Source organism: Candoia aspera, chromosome 2 (genome assembly GCF_035149785.1).
Source record: "Candoia aspera isolate rCanAsp1 chromosome 2, rCanAsp1.hap2, whole genome shotgun sequence".
NCBI lineage: Eukaryota > Metazoa > Chordata > Lepidosauria > Squamata > Boidae > Candoia > Candoia aspera.
This window is the reverse complement of record NC_086154.1, coordinates 29011766-29038917: the sequence shown is the minus strand read 5'-3', so window position 1 is coordinate 29038917 and position 27152 is coordinate 29011766. Positions and strand designations below refer to the sequence as shown.

Sequence of the window (27152 nt, the reverse complement as noted above, 5' to 3'; positions counted from 1 at the left end):
CAGTACAACCCTGGACAGCTCACAAGCAATAATAAAACAATTAAAACAATTAAAAAGACATAAAAGTCAACAAAGAACATCCCAGTGCCCCCAAATACAACACAACCCCACACATCCAGAAAAAAACTTTAGAGCTTCTCTCTAAGGCAAATAAGTACAATAAAAGAAATAACAGGATGGAAAATCTAATAGACAACTAACATAAAAACATATGCAACATATGTCAAACACATCCAGCAAGGGGTGCCACCCATCCTACCCAAGGCCTGGGAGAGCAGCCAGGTCTTTAAGGCCTTCCAGAATACCGTCAGGGTGGCAGGTCTCCAGATCTCAGGAGAAACCTCATTCCAGACAGAAAGTGCCATGAAAGAGAAAGTGCACTTCCTGGGTTCTTAAAGATGGCGCTGTTTAATTGAGGGCACCTGGAGCACACCCACTCTGTTGGCTCATACTGGCCAGGCAGAAACTACAGGATATAGGCAGTCCTTTAAATAATCAAGTCCCATGCCATGTAGCTTTATGAGTGATAACCAGCACCTTGAATTGTACGCAGAAGCACAATGGTAACCAGTGCAGCTGTTGAAGCAGGGTGTCATGTGGGCATGCTAAGGCAAGCTCCCCACTGCTGATGGCTCTGCATTCTGGACCCATTGAAGTTTCCTGGTGATCTTCAAGGGCTCTTAATAAATCTACATATACAGGTAATCCTTGCTTAACAACTATTTGTTTAGTGACAGCTCAGACTTACAACAGTGCTGTAGAAACCAATTTATGACCTGTTCTCACACTTATGACTGTCACAGCATCCCCATGGTCACGTGATCACAATTTGGATGCTTGGCAGCCGGTTGACATTTATGGTCATCACAGCATCCCATGGTCATGTGATTGCCATTTTCGACCTTCCCAGCCGGCTTCTGGCAAGCAGTGGGGAACCACATGATTCACTTAATGACCATGTGGTTCGCTTAACTTTCTCAATGATTCACTTAACACCCACTGCAAAAAAGATCGTAAAATCAGGTCAGATTTGCTTAATGACCGCTTTGCTTAGCAACCAAACTTCCAGTCCTAATTGTGGTCGTTAAGCGATGACTCCCTGTATTCAGCTTAGATGTTCAGAGAATTGTCTAAGAATGAGGGATGCATGATGTCAGTTCTAAGCTTCTCAGGTGCACATTTGGTGGGCTCACACTTAGCTCATCGTTGTGAGAGCAGTTCATTGAAGAAACCATTGCACCGTGGTTCATATATAACCTTATGCCCCAAACTAACAGAGCACATTCTGACTTAGTGAGATGTGCAGATGCAAGTAATCATGTGGTCCTTTGGCCATGTCACTGTCTTTTAACTTAAGCCTCTCATTGGAAAACAGTGATCTCCCTCAGAGTACTAGTACCCAAGAAACTTCACCCATTTTATAAAGCATTTTATCCGTTGCTTCGTATTGTGTTTCTGCAATATTTGTAAGGTATTTATAACATAAGTCAGTACAGAAAATCACATTTCTTATTGGAAAAGTGGCAATTAAATATTATGCAAATGTCTGCAAAAGCATGTCTAATATGTACAGTAAGTTCGGTTGGCAGAAATACCTTTTAGTGTTCTCTGTACAAAACAATTGATGCAGTCTTTAGCTAAGTTTACTTAGCTAAACAAATAGTGCATTGTGAGGTGAGTAAACAGTTGAGAAACTCAAACAAAAGTTAAAGAAAACTTGCATTGATTATAGGGGAAGAGATTTGTTGTTTATTCGTTTAGTCGCTTCCGACTCTTCGTGACTTCATGGACCAGCCCACGCCAGAGCTTCCTGTCAGTTGTCAACACCCCCAGCTCCCCCAGGGACGAGTCCGGCACCTCTAGAATATCATCCATCCATCTTGCCCTTGGTCGGCCCCTCTTCCTTTTGCCTTCCACTCTCCCTAGCATCAGCATCTTCTCCAGGGTGTCCTGTCTTCTCATTATGTGGCCAAAGTATTTCAGTTTTGCCTTTAATATCATTCCCTCAAGTGAGCAGTCTGGCTTGATTTCCTGGAGGATGGACTGGTTTGATCTTCTTGCAGTCCAAGGCACTCTCAGAATTTTCCTCCAACACCACAGTTCAAAAGCATCGATCTTCCTTCGCTCAGCCTTCCTTATGGTCCAGCTCTCGCAGCCATATGTTACTACGGGGAACACCATTGCTTTAACTATGCGGGCCTTTGTTGTCAGTGTGATGTCTCTGCTCTTAACTATTTTATCGAGATTTGTCATTGCTCTTCTCCCAAGGATTAAGCGTCTTCTGATTTCCTGACTGCAGTCAGCATCTGCAGTAATCTTTGCACCTAGGAATACAAAGTCTTTCACTGCTTCTACATTTTCTCCCTCTATTTGCCAGTTATCAATCAAGCTGGTTGCCATAATCTTGGTTTTTTTGAGGTTTAGCTGCAAACCAGCTTTTGCACTTTCTTCTTTCACGTTCATCATAAGGCTCCTCAGTTCCTCTTCACTTTCAGCCATCAAAGTGGTATCATCTGCATATCTGAGATTGTTAATGTTTCTTCCAGCGATTCTTCCAGCGATTTTAACTCCAGCCTTGGATTCCTCAAGGCCAGCTTGTCGCATGATGTGTTCTTCATACAAGTTGAATAGGTAGGGTGAGAGTATACAGCCCTGCCGTACTCCTTTCCCAATCTTAAACCAGTCCGTTGTTCCGTGGTCTGTTCTTACTGTTGCTACTTGGTCGTTATACAGATTCTTCAGGAGGCATACAAGATGACTTGGTATCCCCATACCACTAAGAACTTGCCACAATTTGTTATGGTCCACACAGTCAAAGGCTTTAGAATAATCAATAAAATTGATTTTGAATTGACTATTTCAGAAATAGATGTTTTTCTGAAACTCCCTGGCTTTTTCCATTATCCAGCGGATATTGGCAATTTGGTCTCTAGTTCCTCTGCCTTTTCTAAACCCGGCTTGTACATCTGGCAATTCTCGCTCCATGAACCACTGAAGTCTACCTTGCAGGATCTTGAGCATTACCTTACTGGCATGTGAAATGAGTGCCACTGTTCGATAGTTTGAGCATTCTTTAGTGTTCCCCTTTTTTGGTATGGGGATATAAGTTGATTTTTTCCAATCTGATGGCCATTCTTGTGTTTTCCAAATTTGCTGGCATATAGCATGCATTACCTTGACAGCATCATCTTGCAAGATTTTGAACAGTTCAGCTGGGATGCCGTCGTCTCCTGCTGCCTTGTTATTAGCAATGCTTCTTAAGGCCCACTCAACCTCACTCTTCAGGATGTCTGGCTCTAGCTCACTGACCACACCGTCAAAGCTATCCCCGATATTGGTATCTTCCTATACAGGTCTTCTGTGTATTCTTGCCACCTTTTCTTGATCTCTTCTTCTTCTGTTAGGTCCTTGCCATCTTTGTTTTTGATCATACCCATTTTTGCCTGGAATTTACCTCCAATGTTTCTAATTTTCTGGAAGAGGTCTCTTGTCCTTCCTATTCTATTGTCTTGTTCCACTTCCGCGCATTGCTTGTTTAAAAATAATTCCTTATCTCTTCTGGCTAACCTCTGGAACTTTGCATTTAATTGGGCATATCTCCCCCTATCACTGTTGCCTTTTGCTTTCCTTCTTTCTTGGGCTACTTCTAGTGTCTCAGCAGACAGCCATTTTGCCTTCTTGGTTTCCTCTTTCTTTGGGATGTATTTTGTTGCCGCCTCCTGAACAATGCTGCCAACTTCTGTCCATAGTTCTTCCAGGACCCTATCCACTAAGTCCAGTCCCTTAAATCTATTCTTCACCTCCACTGCATATTCCTTAGGAATATTAGTGAGCTCATATCTAGCTGATCTGTGGGTCTTCCCTAATCTCTTTAGTCTGATCCTAAATCGTGCAAGAAGAAGTTCGTGATCTGAACTACAGTCAGCTCCAGGCCTTGTTTTTACCGACTGTACAGATGTCCGCCACCTTTGGCTGCAAAGGATGTAATCAATCTGATTTCGGTGTTGTCCATCTGGTGAAGTCCATGTATAAAGCCGTCTCTTAGGTTGTTGGAAGAGAGTGTTTGTTATGCAGAGTGAATTGTCTTGGCAAAATTCTATCAGCCTATGTCCTGCTTCGTTTTGTTCTCCCAGACCATACTTACCTGTAATCCGAGGTGTCATTTGACTGCCCACCTTAGCATTCCTGTCTCCTGTGATGAAAATAACATCTCTTTTGGGCGTGTTGTCCAGTAGGTGCTGCAGATCCTCATAGAACTGTTCTACTTCAGCTTCTTCAGCATTTGTGGTTGGGGCGTATATTTGGATCACTGTGATGTTAGATGGCTTGCCCTGAATTCGAATTGAGATCATTCTGTCGTTTTTTGGGTTGTATCCAAGCACTGCTTTAGCCACTTTACTATTAATTATGAAGGCTACTCCATTTCTTCTGTGGTCCTCTTGTCCACAGTAGTAGATCTGGTGGTCATTTGATGTGAAGTGGCCCATTCCAGTCCATTTCAGTTCACTGACGCCCAGAATATCTATCTTTAATCTTGACATCTCACCAATAACCACGTCCAATTTGCCCTGGCTCATAGATCTTACATTCCAGGTTCCAATGGTGTGTTGATCCTTAGAACATCGGATTCGCCGTTCACCACCAGCACCGTCGGCCGCTAGCTGTCCTTTCGGCTTTGAGCTAGCTGCGTCATCACATCTGGGGCTAGTTGAACTCATCCTCTGTTCCTCCCCAGTAGCATTTTGACCATTTTCCGACCTGGGGGTCTCATCTTCCGATGGTATACCGACATATCTCTGGTTGTACTGATCCATTTAGTTTTCACGGCAAGAATACTGGGGTGGGTTGCCATTACCTTCCCCAGGGATCGCATTTAGTCTGACCTCTCTGTCATGACCTTCCCATCTTGGGTGGCCCTTCACGGTTTAGCTCATGGCATCATTGAGGTGCTCCAGCACCACGACAAGGTAATGATCCTTTGCTGAAGAGGGGAAGAGATACCATTTTCTAATTGACATCAACAAAGTACTCTGTGTTTGTCTCAACCATTGTTGCTTATCAGCCAGTTGTGATTTTGAAAATTAATGGTTTAACCTGGAGTGTGAAGCCAAGGATAGTGATATCAAGTTCTTTTGAAATCTCCATAGTCTACAAGATGAGCAGGCATATTCAAAGAATTCATCTGATTAGGTTGAGGCAGTATTCTGGAGTTATTACCTCAAATGAACTTTCTGTTCCAAATAGCACCAGTTCTAATTTCAGACAAACCTGCAGAATTGGCAAAGAATAATCAACAGATTCATATGGAGCAGGACAAAACTGAGCTTGGCCAAAACTGAGCTTGGCCAAAACTGAGCTTGAAAGATTCAAAGGAAGAAGGTAGACTAGAGTTCCCCAATCTAAAATTGTATTATAGAGCAAGCTGCCTCTTTTGGATAAAATATCCCAATAGTAGAACATCAAAAATGGAAGGAGCGGGTTTAGCTAGTGCACTTAATAGATATCTATGGTAGAAAGAAACAAGAAAAGAGTTTGAAAGGTCATATAACAAGGCAACGTTTGTTAAAAAATTGGAATCTTTTAAAAGCAAGTCTGGCAATTTCACTACTAGCTTCACCATTAAGCACTTTTTACTTTAAGGATAATTACAGTGAAAGAGATTTAATTACATATGCCAGTAGGATATATCCAGATTCAAAAAACAAATTAAAGACACAAGAACTGCACAATGAAGGAAGAATTTTACCATGGTTAATGTATTTGCAAATAACTGGAAAAATAAAAAGCAATCTCAGAAGAGAAGGAGAGACTTTGAGAAGGATAACAGAATTTGAAATGTTTATACAAAACCAAGGTAATTCATTAGGACATACTTACAGATTGTTGCTGAAATATGACAGAGATGGAATATTACTAAAAAAGATGATTACTAAAAAGCATTTTTCTTTTTTACTGTTTTTTTTTAAATTAAAAGTAATCATCTTTTTTTGTTTTATCTTGCTTTTTTTCTACATGGGCTATTTTTTTTTTTAAAAAGACAGTAATAGTTTTTTCAAGCCCTATACAATTTTAGTGATTTCGTGTTTATGCATTCTGAATTATTTTTCATTTTCTTGTGCCATGAATAAGCTTCTACCACATGTTGCATAGCAAACAGTTTTTCCACTTTGAGGAAACTGGAAATTGTAGTTATTTAATAATTCCATGAAGTCTTTGCTTGTAATCATTAACAGAAGGAGTGAAGGGGCTGCATCCACAGATAAGAAGTTTGGTCACAAACCTTTTGATGATCATCTAAATGTTCAGGGGCTTCCTAGTTTAATTGTTCACAACAATTAAACTAATTCCTAATTCATGGTGACGGGATGAACTAAGGGAGTTAATTATGTTTTTTGCAGAAATAATAGTTCCATTTGATTCTGTGTTGTTCAGACACTACTTCAAGTAATATATTTAGTTCTAGACAATGCAAATTAAGAAGGATTCATATAAATTGGTACAGGTTCAAAGAAAGGGAATAATGATAATCAGGACTAGAAACTAATACCCAACATCCAGATAAGCAGGGATTAACACCAGGCAAACAATCAAGCGGAAAACAATCCCCCAATCAAGGAACTACTAAGGAGACAAACAATCAAGCAGACAAACAATACCCTACTCAAGGAAATACCAAGGAGAAAACCACACCCCCACCAACACTGGCAGGGCAAGCTGCTGTATATAAACAGGGAGCAAACCCCACGCCACTCGCACTGATGGTGTTATCTAGTTGGGTAATGAAATGTCTGCAAGCAGACAACCAAGCTCAGAGAGCACCAAGGACTCCACTAGAAACTAAGTCCTGCGAAGAGAGATTGAGGGAACTTGGTATGTTTAGCCTTCAGAAAAGATTTGAGGAGGGAGGGAGAATTACAGCATTCTTTAAGTATTTGAAAGACCATGGCTCATCATCTTTCATCCCAGACCGAAGAAGACTGAATAATCATATGGAATTATAGGAAGGTAGCCATGTAAGGCTTTAAAGGTGATAACCAACACCTTGAATTGGACCCGGAAGCCAACTGGCATCCAATGCAGCTCGCGCAGCAACGGTGTATATGTGCCCTCCTTGGGGCTCCTAAAACTGCTTGTGCAGCTGCATTCTGCACCAGCTGTAGCTTCTGAATACTCTTCAAGGGTAGCCCCATGTACAGCGCATTGCAGTAGTCCATGCAGGAGATGACTAGGGCATGAGTGACTGTTTGGAGGGACTCCCGATCCAGGAAGGGGCGTAGCTGGTGCACAACACAAAGTTGTGCAAAGGCTCCCCTGGCCATGACTGCCACCTGCTCTTAGAGCAGGAGTCGTGAGTCCAGGAGAACCCCCAGGTTCCGCACTGGATCTGTCTGGGGCAGTGCAACCCCATCCAGAGCCAAAGATGGTAAATTCCCGGATATTCGGAAGCCCCCAACCCACAGCCACTCCATCTTATCAGGCTTCAACTGAAGCCTGCTGTTCCCCATCCAGACCCCCACAGCCTCCAGGCACTGAGAAAGGGTGGTCACAGCATCACTTACATCACCCAGGATGGAGATGTATAATTGAGTATCAGCAGCGTATTGATGATACCTCACCCCATGTTGATGGACTCACCCAGTTAAAAAGGAGAGGAGGGAGTACCGAATCCTGCGGCACCCCACAAAGGAGGGGCCGTGGGCTGGATCTCTTGCTCCCTATCAACACTGATTGGGACCGGCCTTGGAGGAAGGAGGTGAACCAGCGCAAAACCACGCCACTCACCCCCAACTCCCTGAGCTGCCCCAAAAGGATACCATGGTCGATGGTATTGAAAGCCACTGAGAGGTCAAGAAGAGCCAGGATGGATGCCCTGCTTCCATCCCGCTTTCGCCAGGGATCATCCATATGTGCAACCGAAATAGAACCACAGCTAATTTGCTAATCTTACTCTCATACAAAGAGGAAGAGCCCAGGAATGTCAGTTCTTCTGGCATCATGGGGACTGTGAACAATCTCAACCCACTGAACAATATTTTCACAGGTAACGTGGGGAACAGATAGATTTCCAGCCCCCTAATATACTTCCTGGGAGAAAATATCTGATTCTCCGAGATCATTCTTGTGAGTGGCCAGTGGACCATAGTGATTTTGAGTAAGTTGATATGCTTATTGGACTTTCCGTCTTCACCCTAAAACAAATGAACAAACAAAGGGTTATCAGCAGTACCTATCAGCAGCACCCAGACAGGCTTCCTTAGGTTTGGAAGCCAAGAAGAGTTGGGCCTAGTTTGTACTTGGATGGAGACCACAAGGGAAATAACAGCATTGTCGTCTACACTTGGAAGTTGAAAAAAAAAATCAAGTAACAATAAATAATAATAAAATAAATTAAAATTGTGGTATTTACTATTATAAATAAAATTATAATGGTGTTAATAATAATCATAAACATACCTAGTAGAATAGGTATGTTCACCATCTTAAGCTACACAGTTGGGATAAAATAGATGATGATGATGATGATGATGATGATGATGATGATGATGATGATGATGCATGGTTTTGTCCATATAATCACCAGGCATTGACTCAAGGGCATCTTTCTCTTAAAAACAAAAAACTGAAATGCTCTTTAGTTTCAAATGTTGTAGCCTAGCCTATCCATAGACTATGTAGGTGATTTATCATCCATCCTTAACTATCTGCTGGAGGTGAATTTGTGAGTTGCTGATCAGGAAAAGTTGATAGGTGTCCAACCACATACAGGCTTATCTGGAAGCAGGTTGTATGGCCCATATAGGACTGTACTGTATGGTACCTTGTTTACTCCTATTGTGGTAAGCAAAGTAAAATAAATAAAAATCTAAAATAACTTAACCGTTTTGGATAGAGTTGCATATTGCTGCTTGGGTTTAATGTATTTGTGATATAATGAGTTGTTGCCATTCACAATGTACAATACAATTATATTACATTGCAGAATGAGAAGTCAATTGAAAAGGCTATCGGGTTTATGAGCTGCCATCCCCCTTGTTCTTCTTGCTCAACTGTTTTTTGGCCAGGAAAGGTAGACAGGTTGTTTGTTGTTGTTAAATTTATATGCTGCCCAACTCCCAACATCTGGGAGTTGCTGGCTTGATTATTAGCTTCATCTAAGGAAGCTTGACCTGTGATTGCTACATAAGTAAAAATTGCAAGTGACCTTAAAATGTTTTGTTGAAGATATTAAACTTGTTCACACATCACAGTTATCCATGGTTTATTGGACACACCACAAGTGTTTGGGGTTGCACAACATTATTACAATTATTTTATAAAATACAATTCATACCATCACAGTAAGCCCTAACTGCGTATGGTTTTACACAATGTATGCTTGTTACAAGGCATTCCTGTGGATTCTCAGGATTTGATAGACAACTCAGTGTAGAACACCATTTCAGATTTTCCCCTTTTATTCAAGCAATCAGACCTGAAAGCGAACAAGCAAGTTACTTTTGTTCAGCATTTATTTTCAGGTCCCCCAGCCACATTTCATAACAGAGTTAGGTTATTTACAGGTAGTCCTCATTTAATAACCACAATTGGGACTGGAATTTCAGTTGCTAAGCAAACATTAAATGAATCTGACGCGATTTTATGACCTTTTTGCAGCGGACGTTAAGCAAATCACTGTGGTCATTAAGCAAACCACGTGGTTGTTAAGCAAATCAAACGGTTCCCCATTGATATTGTTTGCCTGAAGCTGTCTGGGAAGGTTGAAAATGGCGATCACATGACCTCAGGACGCTGAGATGGTGGTAAATGTGAGCTGGTTGCCAAGTGCCCAAATTGTGATCACATGACCACGGGGGACATGGCAACAGTCATAAGTGTGAGGACTGGCCGCAAGTCGGGTTTTCCAGCAGTGCTGTAAGTCCAAACTGTCACCAAACGAATGATCATTAAGCGAGGACTACCTGTACAGCTAGAGATGTATTGTATAGTGATATTTTTAAAAAAATGCTAACTGTAAAGTTTGTAAAGCTTCGTTAAATGAAGTTTAAAAAATCATAATTAAAATTTTTTCCCAAGAGTCATGGGAGATAAGAGGTGTAGTTTAACAAGTTAGGAATCCGAAGTTGGAAAGAGCTGCTCTGCATTATGCTTATGAGATCAGTGTAGTTAAGTTGTTAATCTCAAATCTCAGTGAAATATTTTGTGGTTTCTTTAGAGTTTCTTAGGCATAGGCTACTGTTAATCAAGCATCTAAAAAATTTCAGGGGATTAGCCTCACAGTTTTGTGAGCAGAATTGTTATAACTAACTGTGTGCTTCCTTTTTTTTTCCTGCAGCCTGTTCAGAATAACCTTTTGGCTGTTCTTGTAGTGTTCCAAGTGGAGTGACTCTTTCATGTAGAAAAGAACTGGGCTGAGAGCTTAATATATGTGTTAGAAGTATAGATTCTAATTATAATTATGAGCCTTTGGATGAATATGATTGATTGTATAATTTTCCCTGAACTTTAATACCATCTTCAGCATAATTTGCTGATTAGCAGCCATTGATTTCCATGATTTTAGTTTTACTCTACCATCTTCCTTATTCTTGACAAGGACATTCTGATTATTCACCTATTATTATCTACAACAAACACAAGCTTCTATTTTACACATTGGACAGCTAAATAAACCACAGGGCAACCACTGTCGAGTTTCTATTTAGGACGCTTATGTCACATTAGTAAATCATACCCAAAAGGCAGTATTTTTAACTACATTTAGGTACAGGTTGTAAACCTGAAGGTTTACAGAAAAATAGTCCAAATGCAAACAAAAGAACTTTGAAATCATGTTGTGTTGGCTTAAATGCAGTATGCACAGCTGTTTTAGTTCTTCCCAACTTTCTGTTAAGGTTATGTTCTCATTGGGGTTTATTTTACATCTTTAATTGTTTTGGTAACACTGGCCAAGTAGGGACCAAGTACAGAACTGAAAATATAATTCCTTTGCAAGCAAGTTTAAATCAACTGTATGCTACAGAATCAAAGCTCTGCTCCCTCCTGTACCACACCTTCTTTACATAAACTACTGATGAATATTCCCTGCTGTAATGGATTTGCAAGCAAGCCTTAAGACCTCCCTCTTCCCTAAATGAACAAGAATTACTTAGCCCCAAATTTATAAGCAGAAAAGAATATTATGAGTGCCACTTTGAAAAGATGCCAGCAGAAGATATCCTGAGATTTTAGGTGAACGTATATTAAATAAAATGATACGAATGAATGCAAACATTAGTATTTTTGAGGTGAGTTGTCTTACTCAAGTATTAGAATATGAAGCTCAATGGAAATGCAATACTTTCTTTGGTGCCCCTGAGCCCACTTTCTCCACTAACACAACATAAGATGTGATAAGATTAAGGTATCTAACAAATTTCAAAGAGTCTTGATTCCATGAAGAGAATTACCTCATGAAAATTGCTGGGGCAATTTTTTTATAATTATTAGCAGAACACAGGACTTCAGGGCCTAGGAGGATCTAGAACAACCCTTCATCAGGAAGACAATAAAAGCCTTTTCCCTGGCATCATAGCACCTTGTATCCCCCTGCAATTTAATAGCTAACTCTGAAGAGAAATTGCAGATAAATCATAACACAGCAGTCTACTTCTTGGAATTATGATTTTTTAAATTAAAAATATTTTTAAAAATCGTTTATCAGAATGCAGGAAGCTAATCTACAGCTCTTAGGGGCAGAATAAGAATGAAGTCAGACACGTGCCACTGCTTACCATACTTTGCCCCAAATTATATGATATGGGTATATAAACTCACCATAATGGATCAACAGCAACCTGGATAACCACCAGATGGCAGCAGTGAGTTAGATTTCCTGTTCATGTTGACTGCCATCTAATGATAGTCCCCCGTATGAGGGAGATGGGCAGTGATAAAAATATGATAAAATTTTTTTTAAAAAATGGTCATCAGAGTTTTGAAACCCAGATCTGTTATTCCTAAGGTGTATATGTATCTGATGTGATTGTCCAGTGTTGCTGGGTTTTTTTATTTACCTAACAGTTTTAGAATATTTTCATTTATGTGTAAGTTTACGTTTTATCTCTTTTGTGCCACATTAAATTAAGGCACCCGTATTTATAGCTTTAAAAATTAAAACACTTTTAATGAATGTTTTGAAAGCAATTTTTTTCCTAACACACAGTATTAGGTTTCTTTAATAGCACAGAATATGTAAGTCCTTAGGACTTGCTTCCCTGTTGATTTTGGCATTTGTTTTATGTGTATTTCCTGTCTCTGAAGCCTGTTTAGAAACAGTACAACTCGATGAATGTTCAGTGGAATAAAAACAGTGAAATAGTGGGAAAAAAATAACGCTGTATAAGAATATAAAGGGGTAAATGGTTGATATTTATTATTATTAAACTTGATTTAAATATTAAATATTAAGCAGTCAAGGGCAACCAATTAATATCTCCCAACACCTTCACAAGTACTTTCTTCATAAATATCATACCTAAAGTTCAACTAAAAATATTTTGAATGATGTTAGGGAATATGTACCATTGAACCCAAGAAGGATAATTTCTAGGTAGACATATACAGGGCATTTTTATTAAGAAACTAAAATTCCTGCATGGAGAATTAAGTTACCAATAGAATGTTGAGTCTCTCACACATGCAGACCTGTAACCAGGTAGACATTCTTTCAGTTGTAAATCCTTAATCTTAATTTTTAAAAGGATTCAGAGTTGAATCTGCCTGGAAATACTAATTTTGGAGCTAAATACCTTCTCTAAATATGCATTTATCAATGCAATGAACCTTTGACATGCCCAAGATTTCACAATTCTAGGTCTTATGATACTAAATTTACAATTTTGTGCATTGTTATTTTGACAGATCCGTCAAGATAAAAATGCAGTTCTGCAGATGTAAGTTTTGGGGCTAAGCTCTGGGAAATCCTAACTGAGAAGGAGGTCTGATTATAGTTCTATGCGAGTACTTAAATTATTCACATGAGGAGGGAGGGTTGTAAAATGCGTGACATTGAATTTTTTAAATTTAAATTTATTATTTAAAATACAAAATTTTGAAATAAAGTTAAAACCAGAGGCAATAATTGAAGGGGGAAGGAACCTTAGTGACTGTACTTGGTGTCTCAAGGACAAGCTTCTGTGATAAGATTTAGGAAGCCAAATTATATTCTATACTCCCTTGGGGGAGATGGGTGGTGACAGAAATTTGAAATATATATATATATGCCTAACTTTTCCTCCTACCCTATATATATATGTATGTATATATATATGCCTAACTTTTCCTCCTACCCTACATTCTTCATGGGAAAAAGAGGAGAACAGTGTTAAAAATAAAAAATAGAATATATTTAAACATCCAATCATAAGAAAGGATTGTTTTATCCCTGACCGTTAAATATTTGCCCAGAGAAAAAGATTTTAAGTTCAGTTACCCCAGGGGAAAAACACTTCTGGGTGACTGCTAAGAATAGTTCTTGGATGCTAGTTTGTAGGGCTTGATTAAACTGCTGTTCTCAGCTGATACTAGTGGTTAAAACAGAAAACAAGGTAAAGGGTTTTTTTCTTTGTTTTCCTTTCCTGTTCAGCATCCTATCATGGGCCAGACAGTGCAGATAATGGCTATCCATCTGACTGCAGTCTCCCTGAACTGGGTCCTAATTGGCCATCTGAGCTGCAGATGTTCATCTGAATCCAAATGGAGACAAATACTTTGACTGCTAAAATAAAAGCAATAGCGATGGATAAGAACTGAGGGTGGCATCTCCAAGCCTGAAATTCATTCAAATAAAGTCCAGAATTCCATTTTTATAGCTCTAGTATATTACATCAGTATTATTTGGGCTCAGCAAAAAAAAAAAAAAACCAACCACAGTGTTCTCTCAAGTCACATTGAGTGGATTTTTTATCTTTATCTGTAGTAAGTCACTCAGGTTCCTTACTGAAGCCATTTTAGTTGACTTATTTTGTTTAACTGTTCCTTGCCAGGTGGTAGTACTGGCATGACAGGGAGCTCTCTAATCTGGGTCATGCTGGGTTCACCAAAGGTTAAAGCTGCTAAGCTTTAAAGACAAGGGATTGAAGCTTTGTTCGGTCTCAGATTCCTTTTTTTACACTTTATTCCAGCCCTGAATTTCTTTCATGGAAGAAACCCCCATGGCAGTTTATTTCTATAGTCACAGTCTAGAGGCGAGTTGTCCTCTGTAGCTTTTTTCCAGAGAAATTCACATGACAAAATGGGGCACATGGATGCTTTATGTGTCCTGACTCCCAGGAAACACTCTGAGACAAGGAACTGTTCTCTAATGTTTATTGCTAATACATAACAGTAATCCTAACAAACTGAACAAGCGTGGGAAAAACCCAGCCATATAAACCCCACAGGTTAAAGCGGTCCCAATCTGTGCCTCTTGGAATGGCTCACCAATTCCTCAGTGCTACGCATGCGCTTAACAGTCTGGAAGGGAGCCCCCTGCTCGCCATCCTTACTCATGACATTATGAATGTCAAATTACAATTTCAGTGATGACTCAGGAGAGAGGACTTTGGGGTTGGCTAAGGAGCTTCATGAGCATGGCATTGTACAGAGCTAATTAATCAGTTGAAAACAAGATAGACAGCTGACATTTTCTGTTTGTGCGTCTTCACTGCATCCTTGATTAGGAACCTTTACATTACTCTTCCCAACTTTCAGATGTGTTATTCTTCATTTTCCATACTTCCCAGCCACCCCTACACATATTCACTCACAATACTGCCGTTATCTTCTTTCCTTTACTATCAAAGTAAGACACTAAATATAAGGTGGACTGTTTAAATATTGGTAGCTGAAAGTAACTAAAGAATTGATTGGAATATGTGAGAAAACAGGCGATCTCTGTCTTTAATGTTGGTCCACTTAAGAGTTGTTACTTGATAGAACAACTCTATTAGAAACAGCTAATGAGAATTGTGGCCAATATTATAATCCTCTGGGTGGGTTTGATTCCTTCAGTCTATTTAGTTTTTTGTTTGAGTTACCATTATCTGTTCATCCTCTTTTTTGGTACAGGTAAATGGGGAAAAACAGATTTTAGAAATATAAAGTTGGGTAGCTTCAGCAAAGGATCGTTACCTTGTCGTGGTGCTGGAGCTTGAGCACCTCAATGATGCCATGAGCTAAACCGTGAAGGGCCACCCAAGACGAGAAGGTCATGACAGAGAGGTCAGACCAAATGCGATCCCTGGGGAAGGTAATGGCAACCCACCCCAGTATTCTTGCCGTGAAAACTAAATGGATCAGTACAACCAGAGATATGTCGGTATACCATCGGAAGATGAGACCCCCAGGTCGGAAGATGGTCAAAATGCTACTGGGGAGGAACAGAGGATGAGCTCAACTAGCCCCAGACGTGATGACGCAGCTAGCTCAAAGCCGAAAGGACGGCTAGCGGCCGACGGTGCTGGTGGTGAACGGCGAATCCGATGTTCTAAGGATCAACACACCATTGGAACCTGGAATGTAAGATCTATGAGCCAGGGCAAATTGGATGTGGTTATTGGTGAGATGTCAAGATTAAAGATAGACATCCTGGGTGTCAGTGAACTGAAATGGACTGGAATGGGCCACTTCACATCAAATGACCACCAGATCTACTACTGTGGACAAGAGGATCACAGAAGAAATGGAGTAGCCTTCATAATTAATAGTAAAGTGGCTAAAGCAGTGCTTGGATACAACCCAAAAAACGACAGAATGATCTCAATTCGAATTCAGGGCAAGCCATCTAACATCACAGTGATCCAAATATACGCCCCAACCACAAATGCTGAAGAAGCTGAAGTAGAGCAGTTCTATGAGGATCTGCAGCACCTACTGGACAACACGCCTAAAAGAGATGTTATTTTCATCACAGGAGACTGGAATGCTAAGGTGGGCAGTCAAATGACACCTCGAATTACAGGTAAGTATGGCCTGGGAGAACAAAACGAAGCAGGACATAGGCTGATAGAATTTTGCCAAGACAACTCACTCTGCATAACAAACACTCTCTTCCAACAACCTAAGAGACGCTTTATACATGGACTTCACCAGATGGACAACACCGAAATCAGATTGATTACATCCTTTGCAGCCAAAGGTGGCGGACATCTGTACAGTCGGTAAAAACAAGGCCTGGAGCTGACTGTAGTTCAGATCACGAACTTCTTCTTGCACAATTTAGGATCAGACTAAAGAGATTACGGAAGACCCACAGATCAGCTAGATATGAGCTCACTAATATTCCTAACGAATATGCAGTGGAGGTGAGGAATCGATTTAAGGGTCTGGACTTAGTAGATAGGGTCCCAGAAGAACTCTGGACAGAAGTTGGCAGCATTGTTCAGGAGGCGGCAACAAAATACATCCCAAAGAAAGAGAAAACCAAGAAGGCAAAATGGCTGTCTGCTGAGACACTAGAAGTAGCCCAAGAAAGAAGGAAAGCAAAAGGCAACAGTGATAGGGGGAGATATGCCCAATTAAATGCAAAATTCCAGAGATTAGCCAGAAGAGATAAGGAATTATTTTTAAACAAGCAATGCGCGGAAGTGGAAGAAGACAATAGAATAGGAAGGACAAGAGACCTCTTCCAGAAAATTAGAAACATTGGAGGTAAATTCCAGGCCAAAATGGGTATGATCAAAAACAAAGATGGCAAGGACCTAACAGAAGAAGAAGAGATCAAGAAAAGGTGGCAAGAATATACAGAAGACCTGTATAGGAAGGATAACAATATCGGGGATAGCTTTGACGGTGTGGTCAGTGAGCTAGAGCCAGACATCCTGAAGAGTGAGGTTGAGTGGGCCTTAAGAAGCATTGCTAATAGCAAGGCAGCAGGAGACGACGGCATCCCAGCTGAACTGTTCAAAATCTTGCAAGATGATGCTGTCAAGGTAATGCATGCTATATGCCAGCAAATTTGGAAAACACAAGAATGGCCATCAGATTGGAAAAAATCAATTTATATCCCCATACCAAAAAAGGGAAACACTAAAGAATGTTCAAACTATCGAACAGTGGCACTCATTTCACATGCCAGTAAGGTAATGCTCAAGATCCTGCAAGGTAGACTTCAGCAATTCATGGAGCGAGAATTGCCAGATGTACAAGCTGGGTTTAGAAAAGGCAGAGGAACTAGAGACCAAATTGCCAATATCCGCTGGATAATGGAAAAAGCCAGGGAGTTTCAGAAAAACATCTATTTCTGTTTTATTGACTATTCTAAAGCCTTTGACTGTGTGGACCATAACAAATTGTGGCAAGTTCTTAGCGGTATGGGGATACCAAGTCATCTTGTATGCCTCCTGAAGAATCTGTATAACGACCAAGTAGCAACAGTAAGAACAGACCACGGAACAACGGACTGGTTTAAGATTGGGAAAGGAGTACGGCAGGGCTGTATACTCTCACCCTACCTATTCAACTTGTATGCAGAACACATCATGCGACAAGCTGGCCTTGAGGAATCCAAGGCTGGAGTTAAAATCTCTGGAAGAAACATTAACAATCTCAGATATGCAGATGATACCACTTTGATGGCTGAAAGTGAAGAGGAACTGAGGAGCCTTATGATGAAGGTGAAAGAAGAAAGTGCAAAAGCTGGCTTGCAGCTAAACCTCAAGAAAACCAAGATTATGGCAACCAGCTTGATTGATAAGTGGCAAATAGAGGGAGAAAATGTAGAAGCAGTGAAAGACTTTGTATTCCTAGGTGCAAAGATTACTGCAGATGCTGACTGCAGTCAGGAAATCAGAAGACGCTTAATCCTTGGGAGAAGAGCAATGACAAATCTCGATAAAATAGTTAAGAGCAGAGACATCACACTGACAACAAAGGCCCGCATAGTTAAAGCAATGGTGTTCCCTGTAGTAACATATGGCTGTGAGAGCTGGACCATAAGGAAGGCTGAGCGAAGGAAGATCGATGCTTTTGAACTGTGGTGTTGGAGGAAAATTCTGAGAGTGCCTTGGACTGCAAGAAGATCAAACCAGTCCATCCTCCAGGCAATAAAGCCAGACTGCTCACTTGAGGGAATGATATTAAAGGCAAAACTGAAATACTTTGGCCACATAATGAGAAGACAGGACACCCTGGAGAAGATGCTGATGCTGGGGAGAGTGGAAGGCAAAAGGAAGAGGGGCCGACCAAGGGCAAGATGGATGGATGATATTCTAGAGGTGACGGACTCGTCCCTGGGGGAGCTGGGGGTGTTGACGACCGACAGGAAGCTCTGGCGTGGGCTGGTCCATGAAGTCACGAAGAGTCGGAAGCGACTAAACGAATAAACAACAACAAAGTTGGGTAGAAAAAAATTGAATTTCCCCAACCTGCATGCTCTAAATCCAGTCTGGATCAGGCTTCTGCACAGCTACTGTAGAGTAAATAAATTAGGGGGGCGATAAACTGAATGCCATGTAATTAATGTTTAGTTTGACACATGGGCCAATTTACATGCTATTTAAAGATGTAGTTGACAACTATGCATTTTCTGCCTTTTTTTTTTTTTTTTTTGCTATAGAGTAGGGGCAGGAGATCCAATTTGGATAAGGTCCCTACAATGAAGATGGGAGTTTTAATCCTCTGCCCACCACTGCAGTCATGATTGTTTCTGAGACCTCTTATAGTTAGTTTTCATTAGCAAAAACCTATTCATGTATTTTAATGGATTACGTTTTTGAAAATAGATAAAATATTCATATAAACTCTCATCTAGGAACTGTAGTAAGGAGCATTCTTCCCTCTACCTCATACTGTCAGCATCTTTAAAATAACATGCAGTTTGGCACCGAGAAATGTGTTTTATTGGGGAACTAGTAGTTGAAATAAAATCCTTTCATTGCTTCTTGGAATACAGATGAACAGCTGAAGAACATGTTATACTCATGCACTTGTCTGTTGACTCACATATACATTTTTTGTGTATATGACTAGCACAGGGGAAACTATTGGAAGTTTTTGATTACAACTCACATAATCCATGTCCAGAGATCATGCTGGCTGAAGAAAATGGAAGGTATAATCCAGTGTATCTAGAAATCAAAGATTCCTGTCTTTGAACTAACAGAATTATCTTTGAGAAGAGGGTAGATTTTTCCCGTTAGTAAAACTGTGCTCTTGATTGCAGAGTTTAAGGTAAAGAATTAAAAAATCAAAGTTTCAAAAGAAAAACAGAAATCAGGACATTGCTTTTTACTGTTTCTTGCAGAGAATTAAGGGGTGAAATGAATGCTTTAAATCTAAGGAACTCACTGTACCCCTTAAAAATCTGAAACCCAAATAAGCTGTTTTTTTCCTGTACTTCAGAAGAGTTTTAAATTCTGTGAGGCCCAAGGGACCAATCTCTTCCCTTGAAATCATCTTACTCCTCCAAAATGCAATTATTTCAGACCTGCCCCTTTTTATGATGGCCCTGAAAGGTGACAGAAGGTCTTAGTGCATCCCTCAGGCTGAGGAAGGTTGCCCACAGTTGTTATAAAGATGCTTGTGCTATCTCTGTGAGAGATTTCTTTTGATAGGAAGACCCTTAATTCACAAAGGAGAAAGCCACTGCATGCCGCTGTTCTATTGCTCACCTAAGAAATAGGTTTATTTACTCTAGTTATTCTTTCATATGACTCCCTATTTTTCAGCCTCATATCTGTCACCCTATCAAGTAACTTGGACTGAGACTGATTGACCAAATGTGACCTAGAGAACCCAATAGCTGAGTGGAGAGACTTCAGCTTGAATATTCCCAATTCCAGGGCAGAAACATGCCTACAGAGAAATTAAATGTAGGTTTTAGCAATGAAGTACAATCCCTCCAGTGCTGAATTATTTAAGGATGTCGCCTAGGTTTGAACAAGAATAAGGCACCTTGTTTAAGAAGTCTATCGACTTGCACCATCAAGAAACCAAACATCTGGTAATGTTTGTCATCCCAGTGAATCCTAGATACCAACAATTCATGTTGATTCTTGCAGATCCCCATTAAAACATTCAGGAATCCTGTAGAACCCGACTGGGCTACTTAAGCATGCATGCAAACCAAAAACGTTGCCCACTTTTTTTTTCCCCTTTTGTGCCAGCAACCACACATGCTTTTGCCTTCTTAAAATAATTAGATGGACTTTTGCCCAATTCCTACATCTTGAAGCAAGTTACAGTTTGTTTTTTAAAGCTGTTTTTCTCCTCCATATTTCTTCTTACTTTTTAGAATTAGAATTGCTTTTACAATTTTAGTGTCCATTTTTCATGTTAAAAGATTTGCCGGTTCTTTTATCAGACCAACATGTATCCTAGAGCAAAAAACATTCTGGTAGCAATTACCAGGACTGCAACTGGGGGGGGGGGGGGAGCAAGCAGGGCATGTGCGCTGGAGGGGCGCCAAAATGAGCACTGGGGGGCATAAAAATGGGTGCGGGATCCATGTTTGCCCCGGGTGACACAGACCCTAGTTGCAGCCCTGGCAATTACAACCAGTAAAAGTTACCTCAACTTTGTTTTTCTCAACAACTGGATTTCCTCAGCAGCACTTTTCTTCATCAAAATGGTAATGTAGGTGAGCATATTTTGCTCAGAACTATAATACAAGAAAGCCTATAGAATTAGACTGCTGTGATAGCTGAAATGTGCCATGAATGATTCAGTGGTTAAAACTTGGGACTTCGGGTTAATGTAAATGATCTTCATTTTGATTCCAAGGTAATAACACTTTGCCATTCTTTTTGTCTTTTTAAAGTAATGAAAATGCAAGAAAAGACCTAAAGAACTTACCTGCATTTCCTACAAAAACTTTGCAGGAACATCCTTCACTCACCTATTGGTAAGACCTAATTATTAAATTTACATATATATCATATTGAGATCCTGGTTTTTCCCTTTGCATCCTCCTTCCTTGTTAACTTACAAATTTGTGAACTATTAACAGTAATATTCAAGGTCACATAATGGGAAAAGTCACCACTTCTTCCTGGTGCTCCACTATAGAAGCAGGCAATTTATTTTAACCAGTGGTTACATATGGAATTTTGATAAAATGTTATAGCTACTTTCACAAAATAGCTATTGCAAAGTTTGTGTCACAAGTCACAAAAGAACAGTTTTTCAGAAGGAAAACTGGTGTGGTTGCTCAACCCCTTTAATTCCTTAATTAACCCTTCTCCCAGGATTTTTGGTACTATTCCAGCTTACCTTTGCCTTTTTCTGGGCAGGTGGTCACATATCCAAACAAAGCACCATTTTTAATGCTTATAAAGCTTATATGGAACCTGAAGGCATTTTTCTAAATAAAGATAATACTAGAGGATAAATACTTTGTGACATAACAGCTCCCTATTTAATTTTTTAAAAATTAAAATAATTTTAAAAACGTAAAAGCCATGTGGAGAGTGAGCCTGGCATCTCCAGGAAACATTTCATAAGCATTTTGATGTCCATGGCCTTCCATCCAACCTTCCATCCTTCTGCTTTACAAAATAAAACACACTGTCTCCTGTACTCAGTTAAGCACACTGGTACTTTTGTGGCATGTCTTGCTACTGATTGCTTGAACAAATAATATTGTATTTAATCCAAACTCTGGAAATAAATACTACCAAAGCTTAGGAGCCTATAAGTATATTAGAGTCCAAGCCCAGAATTTAAAAATAAGTCTATATACTTAAGTGAACAATACCCTACTACATGAATAACATAAAGAAATGTACTTCTGCTAGCCCCCTTTCTAAAAGAGTCACAGTTTGCAATCTTCGATACATCTAGTTGGGAGTAACTTATTAACCTGAATAAAACTGCCCATCTGAAAAGCATGCCTAGGATTGCAGGTGAGTAGAACTGAGGGTTTTGGGGCCACTGAGACCATTTTCTAATAAGGTTTGTAAATGGCACTTTGATTTCTAGTTGTTATCCTGAGCTTCCCTAACCTAATGTCCTCCAAGAGTGGAGGCTGCAACTTCCAGAATTTCAGGTCAGCATGGTGAATACATCTGGAGAGCACAATGTCAGGAAAAGCTAGTTATTAATTATAGAGCTGTTTCCAAGCTTCCTTGTGGCAAAGTTTTGTAATAAAAATATGCTGCTGTCCTATGAGAACAGTACAGAAGCATTTTTCCTCAAGAGTCCATTATTGTCAAGCTGTTATTGTAAAATTTTCTTTACACAATCAAGCATCTACATGAATTCAGTGAAGAATAATGCAAGAATAGTCAATTGTAAATATTCCATGGAGGCCCAATTTATGATGACTTATTCCTTTGGGTTGTAATCCTGGGCATGGTTATATAAGGGTTTTAGAAGCCTGACTCTACAGTAGAGCAGCCTTTGTATGTTCTAGTAAGTGACTAGCTTTCTCTGTAACAGTGATATATCGTAGAGAAATTCCACAAAGGTATAGGAGCTTTCTGGGGGAGGACCCCAAAAAGCAGAACCTAGAGGAGGACACCAAAAAGCACATACCTAGAGCCCAGTAACAGGATAAAAATATTTAATTACTTTGTTGATGTATAAACAAAATCTTGTTCGTTTCAGTTCCTTTCCATTTAATCTGACCTCTCCATTTAATCTGAACTGCACATTTTTCATTGTGGCACAATACAGTAGTTCAAATAGTTACCTGGTTTCTATTTTTCATTGGAAGTTGTACATTTAAAATCTGTGCGGCATTTCTTTCTGCAATATGGTTACTCAAATCACAGAATTTCTCTGGAAAAATATCAGGCAGCCCTAGATCATATATAAATTATTACTTGTGGCTACTGATAAGAACAATGAGTTCTTATAGTCAGCTTGGGAAAACAGTGTAAGACTTCTTGATGCATAAAAACGTAACTCCATTGGGCCCAGCATACTTTGTTCCACAACAGCCAGGCAGTTGCTGCTGGGAAAGCCACAAACAAGGCATAAAAGTAGAAGTCCACTTTGTGTTGCTTCCTAGTACAATGCCTCTATAAAGCAATCACAGCTTTAGCGATTATTCTCTTTTTAAAGCCATCTAAGTGATCAGTAGGCGTCAACACTGACTTGATGGCTCATAATCATTCAAAATCCTGATTTCTAGAATACTGAGAAAGCGGGCAGGGGGGAATAAGTTGCTACCCGTTCTATATAAGTTTATTTCATTTGAGGGTGAAGAAATTTTACAATCTGATTAACACTCTGCAGCAGTGTTATTCCCCATGGTGGAGTTGAAGTTCACACATCTTAAAGTTGCCAAGGTTGAGAAAGTCTGCTCTACGGTATTATATGTATGTGCATTCATGTGCATTCATTCATTCATTCATTCATTCATTCATTCATTCATTCATTCATTCATTATGTTATTTGGAGGACTCTGAATAGGTTGAGGGTTGGAGTGCCTAAGTGTAAGACTAATATGCTCCAATGGGGACTGCTGATGGATAATAACACACTGTGAGCGTGGAGAGATACAGAATTCAGCCCACCTGCTGACCTGGTGATTATTACCAATAGCATGCATTGAAAATGACTTGTTTTTGGCCAACGACAAAGCCAAGAAGGTGGCGTCATATTGGCAGCTTAAGGTTTGATCTGGATATGAAAGCATTCATTCATTCATTCATTCATTCAAAATGTCCCTGCTTGGGTTATAGGAGAAAGAGCTGAATCTCTTGAAGTTCAGCTGTTTTATGTTGTAATCTGTCTTTGAAGTTTCTTTCTTCCAGAATGGCCATCTTAGTCTGTAAAATTATTTTACCATATCCCATCTTTTCTCCATAATCTCAAGTGACATGTAACAGGGGAATGTGGAAAATGTTTCAAAACTCAAGACCTTTTTCATATCTTAACCACCTTGCCTCAATCATTTTGGAAGCATTTCAAGCTCAAAATAGCTCTGTCTCAAGTGTCAAGGACTCAAGCATGATACCTTTCCAAATTTATTTATTTATTTATTTATATTTCAAATTTAGTCACCGCCCATCTCACTCAAAGAGTGACTCTGTGCGGTTTACAATAAAACCAGAATAAAAAGTCATTAAAACACAATAAAAACAATGTTCTTAAATAAAAAATGTATAACCCAAGGTAAAGATTTTTTAAAAATCTTAATTTAATTTACGGGAGCATCTTCAGGGTGCTCACCACCCCCAGGATTGGTTGAAACCGTCCATTTCACATTCAGAATAGGTGATTTGCACTCCACAGCCTTTTTGGATGGAACAGACAGAGAGAAGACAGCAAGTTTAATGACTGATTGCAGATTTGAACCTGGGGTTGCCTAGTCTTATACCAACACATTAACCGATTTATCACATGATAATTTTGCGGTAAATAACCTCACTGTCATTATGAGATTACTGCCATATGCCTCAAATCATACAAGAAAATGAAAGGTTTTGCTTTTGCCCTGTCTGCAAATCATTTAAGCTGTTTTTAGGAAAGAAAGGAAGGTGTGTGTCTCAGTGTATGCCAGAAAAATCCAGTGATTAATCTTGCTGGGGAAGAATCATCAAAGTCGTAGGCCAGCACATCTGAAGGGCACCTGGCAGAGGCTGGTTTTTTATAGGTCTGCAACATTGTGTGCTGATGCAGCTCTGCCAACTTCATGCCCAGTGCAGGTCCCTTCCTCCACAGTTAGCTTTTATGAAATGGCAAACACTCAGGCTATAGAGTATTTTCTCTAGAAAAGGTTTAACCTGTAATTCTATTCTCTGCCATCCAAAAATTGGAGCATTCATTTTGTGAATTGACAGAATATGTAGGAGTATACTTTACAGAGCGATTCTGTGGAATGTTTTGTCTGTATCATGTTCACTGATGTAGTTTATACATCGTAACGTTTCGCACGCCATGGCGCTGACGCGCATTTCTGTTTGGGAGGGAGCTGCTGTGAGACATTGTACCAAACTCTGTATGTGAAATAGTACAATGGAATGTGTTTGGGTTATGTTCTCTGCTGAAGGACTTTTCCCGCAGACCATCAGAAACCGTTAGGAGCATCTGGGATTGTGAACTTGAGAAGATTCTACGGGGGGAGGGATTTCATTTGCACCGAGGGTTTTTAGTTTGAATTTGGCGCGCTTTCATCATTCTCAGCTTTCTCTGTGATCCTGCATACTATTCTTTAATAAATCAGATATCTTTGAATTCACACTTATGAATCTGATGGTGTTTTAGAATAGGCAACCATTACAGTCTGGCTGGGATGGGTTTGGAGCAAAATGGGATGTAAAACTGTCTCCCTCTTTTAATAGACTCTTTTTGCTTGTTTCACAGTGAAGACAAAGTCATCGAACATTATATCAAGAACAAGGGGCTGACTAGAGGACAAGCAATTGTTCAGTAAGTGTTTATTCAGCTATTGTAATGGTATGTGGGAATGACCTTGGGAGACAGGGCAATGAGATGCAACCAAAGGAATATCAGATAAAAGGCAGCTTAGCCTGCAGCAGGAATGTGGGTGGGGCAAGAGGCTCAGAAGACTCTCCCTAGTTTTGGGCTGTAAAGGGGATGAAGGGAGAGAAGTACTTTCAGACTTGCAAGATTCTGTTAATGTAATCTTACAATAAAGTAGAATTAGCTCATCCGGTCATGTTTTCTGTCTGGTCTACCTCATAAGGCAGACATCTCTTTATGGGAGAAGTTGGAGTGCAGAAGAGATTTCAGTCCTGTTCTGAGCTATTGACACCATGTGTGATTAATCTGTGGTTGAGGCTGACAATTGCTGAGCCCAGAAATCCATGTAGTTGCCCAGAAGCTTGTTTTGGTCCTGTAGGTCCTCTGCAACGCTAAAGATTTTATAGACTATCTCTTTATATTCCAGTACATTGTTCCTCTTCCTCCATGTCCCTGCTGACTTCTCACTTGACACTGATAGCGTATTTATCAGTTGAAGAATGCCTTCATAACCTGGAGATAAAGTAGGAACTTATCCAACAGCAAAAGCTGTATAAGCGACTTTACGCTATGAATGGATGCTTAGCTGATCAAGCATCTTGGATTCATCTCTCTGATGTTACATACATTTCACTATCAGATTTTTGTCATACACTCATGAAGTGGGTCAGCTACATTTACAATGAAGTTGATTTAGAAGAACTGAACACTCCCAAGAGCTAAACTTGGAAAACAGTTTAGACCTGTATTGCAGAGAGCTCACTTTCTGGAATTGAAGCCAAGTTGTTGATGGAGTTCAGCTGTTTAACAAGGAAATACATTCAGGGAAGCACCTGGCAACATGGAGAGCTTCAGGGGGATTGGGGCAGAGGGGTTATAAGAAAAGACTGGTTCTATTTTAATAATCTCCTTTGAACTGTTAACTGTGTAGTTTGTTGCTTTGCTTGAACTTGTTTGTAAACAGGCTTTAGCTATTAATGTTGATTGATCCTTTCTAAAATTAAAGTACCTAAAACGTTTTGGTGTGAACCTAAATGAATCTAAACACATCAGTCAGATAATGTGTATTAGTAGAAGATATTACTGAAGACGCTGCGTTAATGACTTGTACATCTGTCCATGCAGGTACATGAAAGTAGTTGAAGCGCTGCCTACTTATGGAATCCATTATTATGGAGTGAAGGTAAGTGAGTACTGGAAGAAAACCTGTATATACTGTCTGTTGTATGCATTTTTCTTTTAATAAAATCAACTCATTTGAATAAAATGAATAAGGAGAAGCCTTCATGAATACAGTGTTGTTGTTGTTGTTGTTGTTTATTCGTTCAGTCACTTCCGACTCTTTGTGACTTCATGGGCCAGCCCACGCCAGAGCTTCCTGTCGGTCATCAACATCCCCAGCTCCCCCAGGGATGAGTCTGTCACCTCTAGAATATCATCCATCCACCTTGCCCTTGGTCGGCCCCTCTTCCTTTTGCCCTCCACTCTCCCTAGCATCAGCATCTTCTCCAGGTGTCCTCTCTTCTCATTATGTGGCCAAAGTATTTCAGTTTTGCCTTTAATATCATTCCCTCAAGTGAGCAGTCTGGCTTTATTTCCTGGAATATGGACTGGTTTGATCTTCTTGCAATCCCTTTAATATCATTCCCTCAAGTGAGCAGTCTGGCTTTATTTCCTGGAGGATGGACTGGTTTGATCTTCTTGCAATCCAAGGCACCCTCAGAATTTTCCTCCAACACCACAGTTCAAAAGCATCTATCTTC

At 39.9% G+C, this 27152-nt stretch overlaps 1 protein-coding gene across 3 annotated transcripts in view; it reads left to right on the top strand.

The window, feature by feature from the left end:
* Positions 1-27152, top strand: part of FRMD4B (FERM domain containing 4B) — a 154005-nt gene that overhangs the window by 70255 nt on the left and 56598 nt on the right. For all 3 annotated transcript variants that reach the window (XM_063291563.1, XM_063291562.1, XM_063291561.1), the window contains 3 exons: positions 20777-20860; positions 25270-25335; positions 26515-26572. In XM_063291563.1, coding sequence (XP_063147633.1) covers positions 20777-20860; positions 25270-25335; positions 26515-26572 — 208 coding nt within the window. The remainder of the gene's footprint in view (positions 1-20776; positions 20861-25269; positions 25336-26514; positions 26573-27152) is intronic.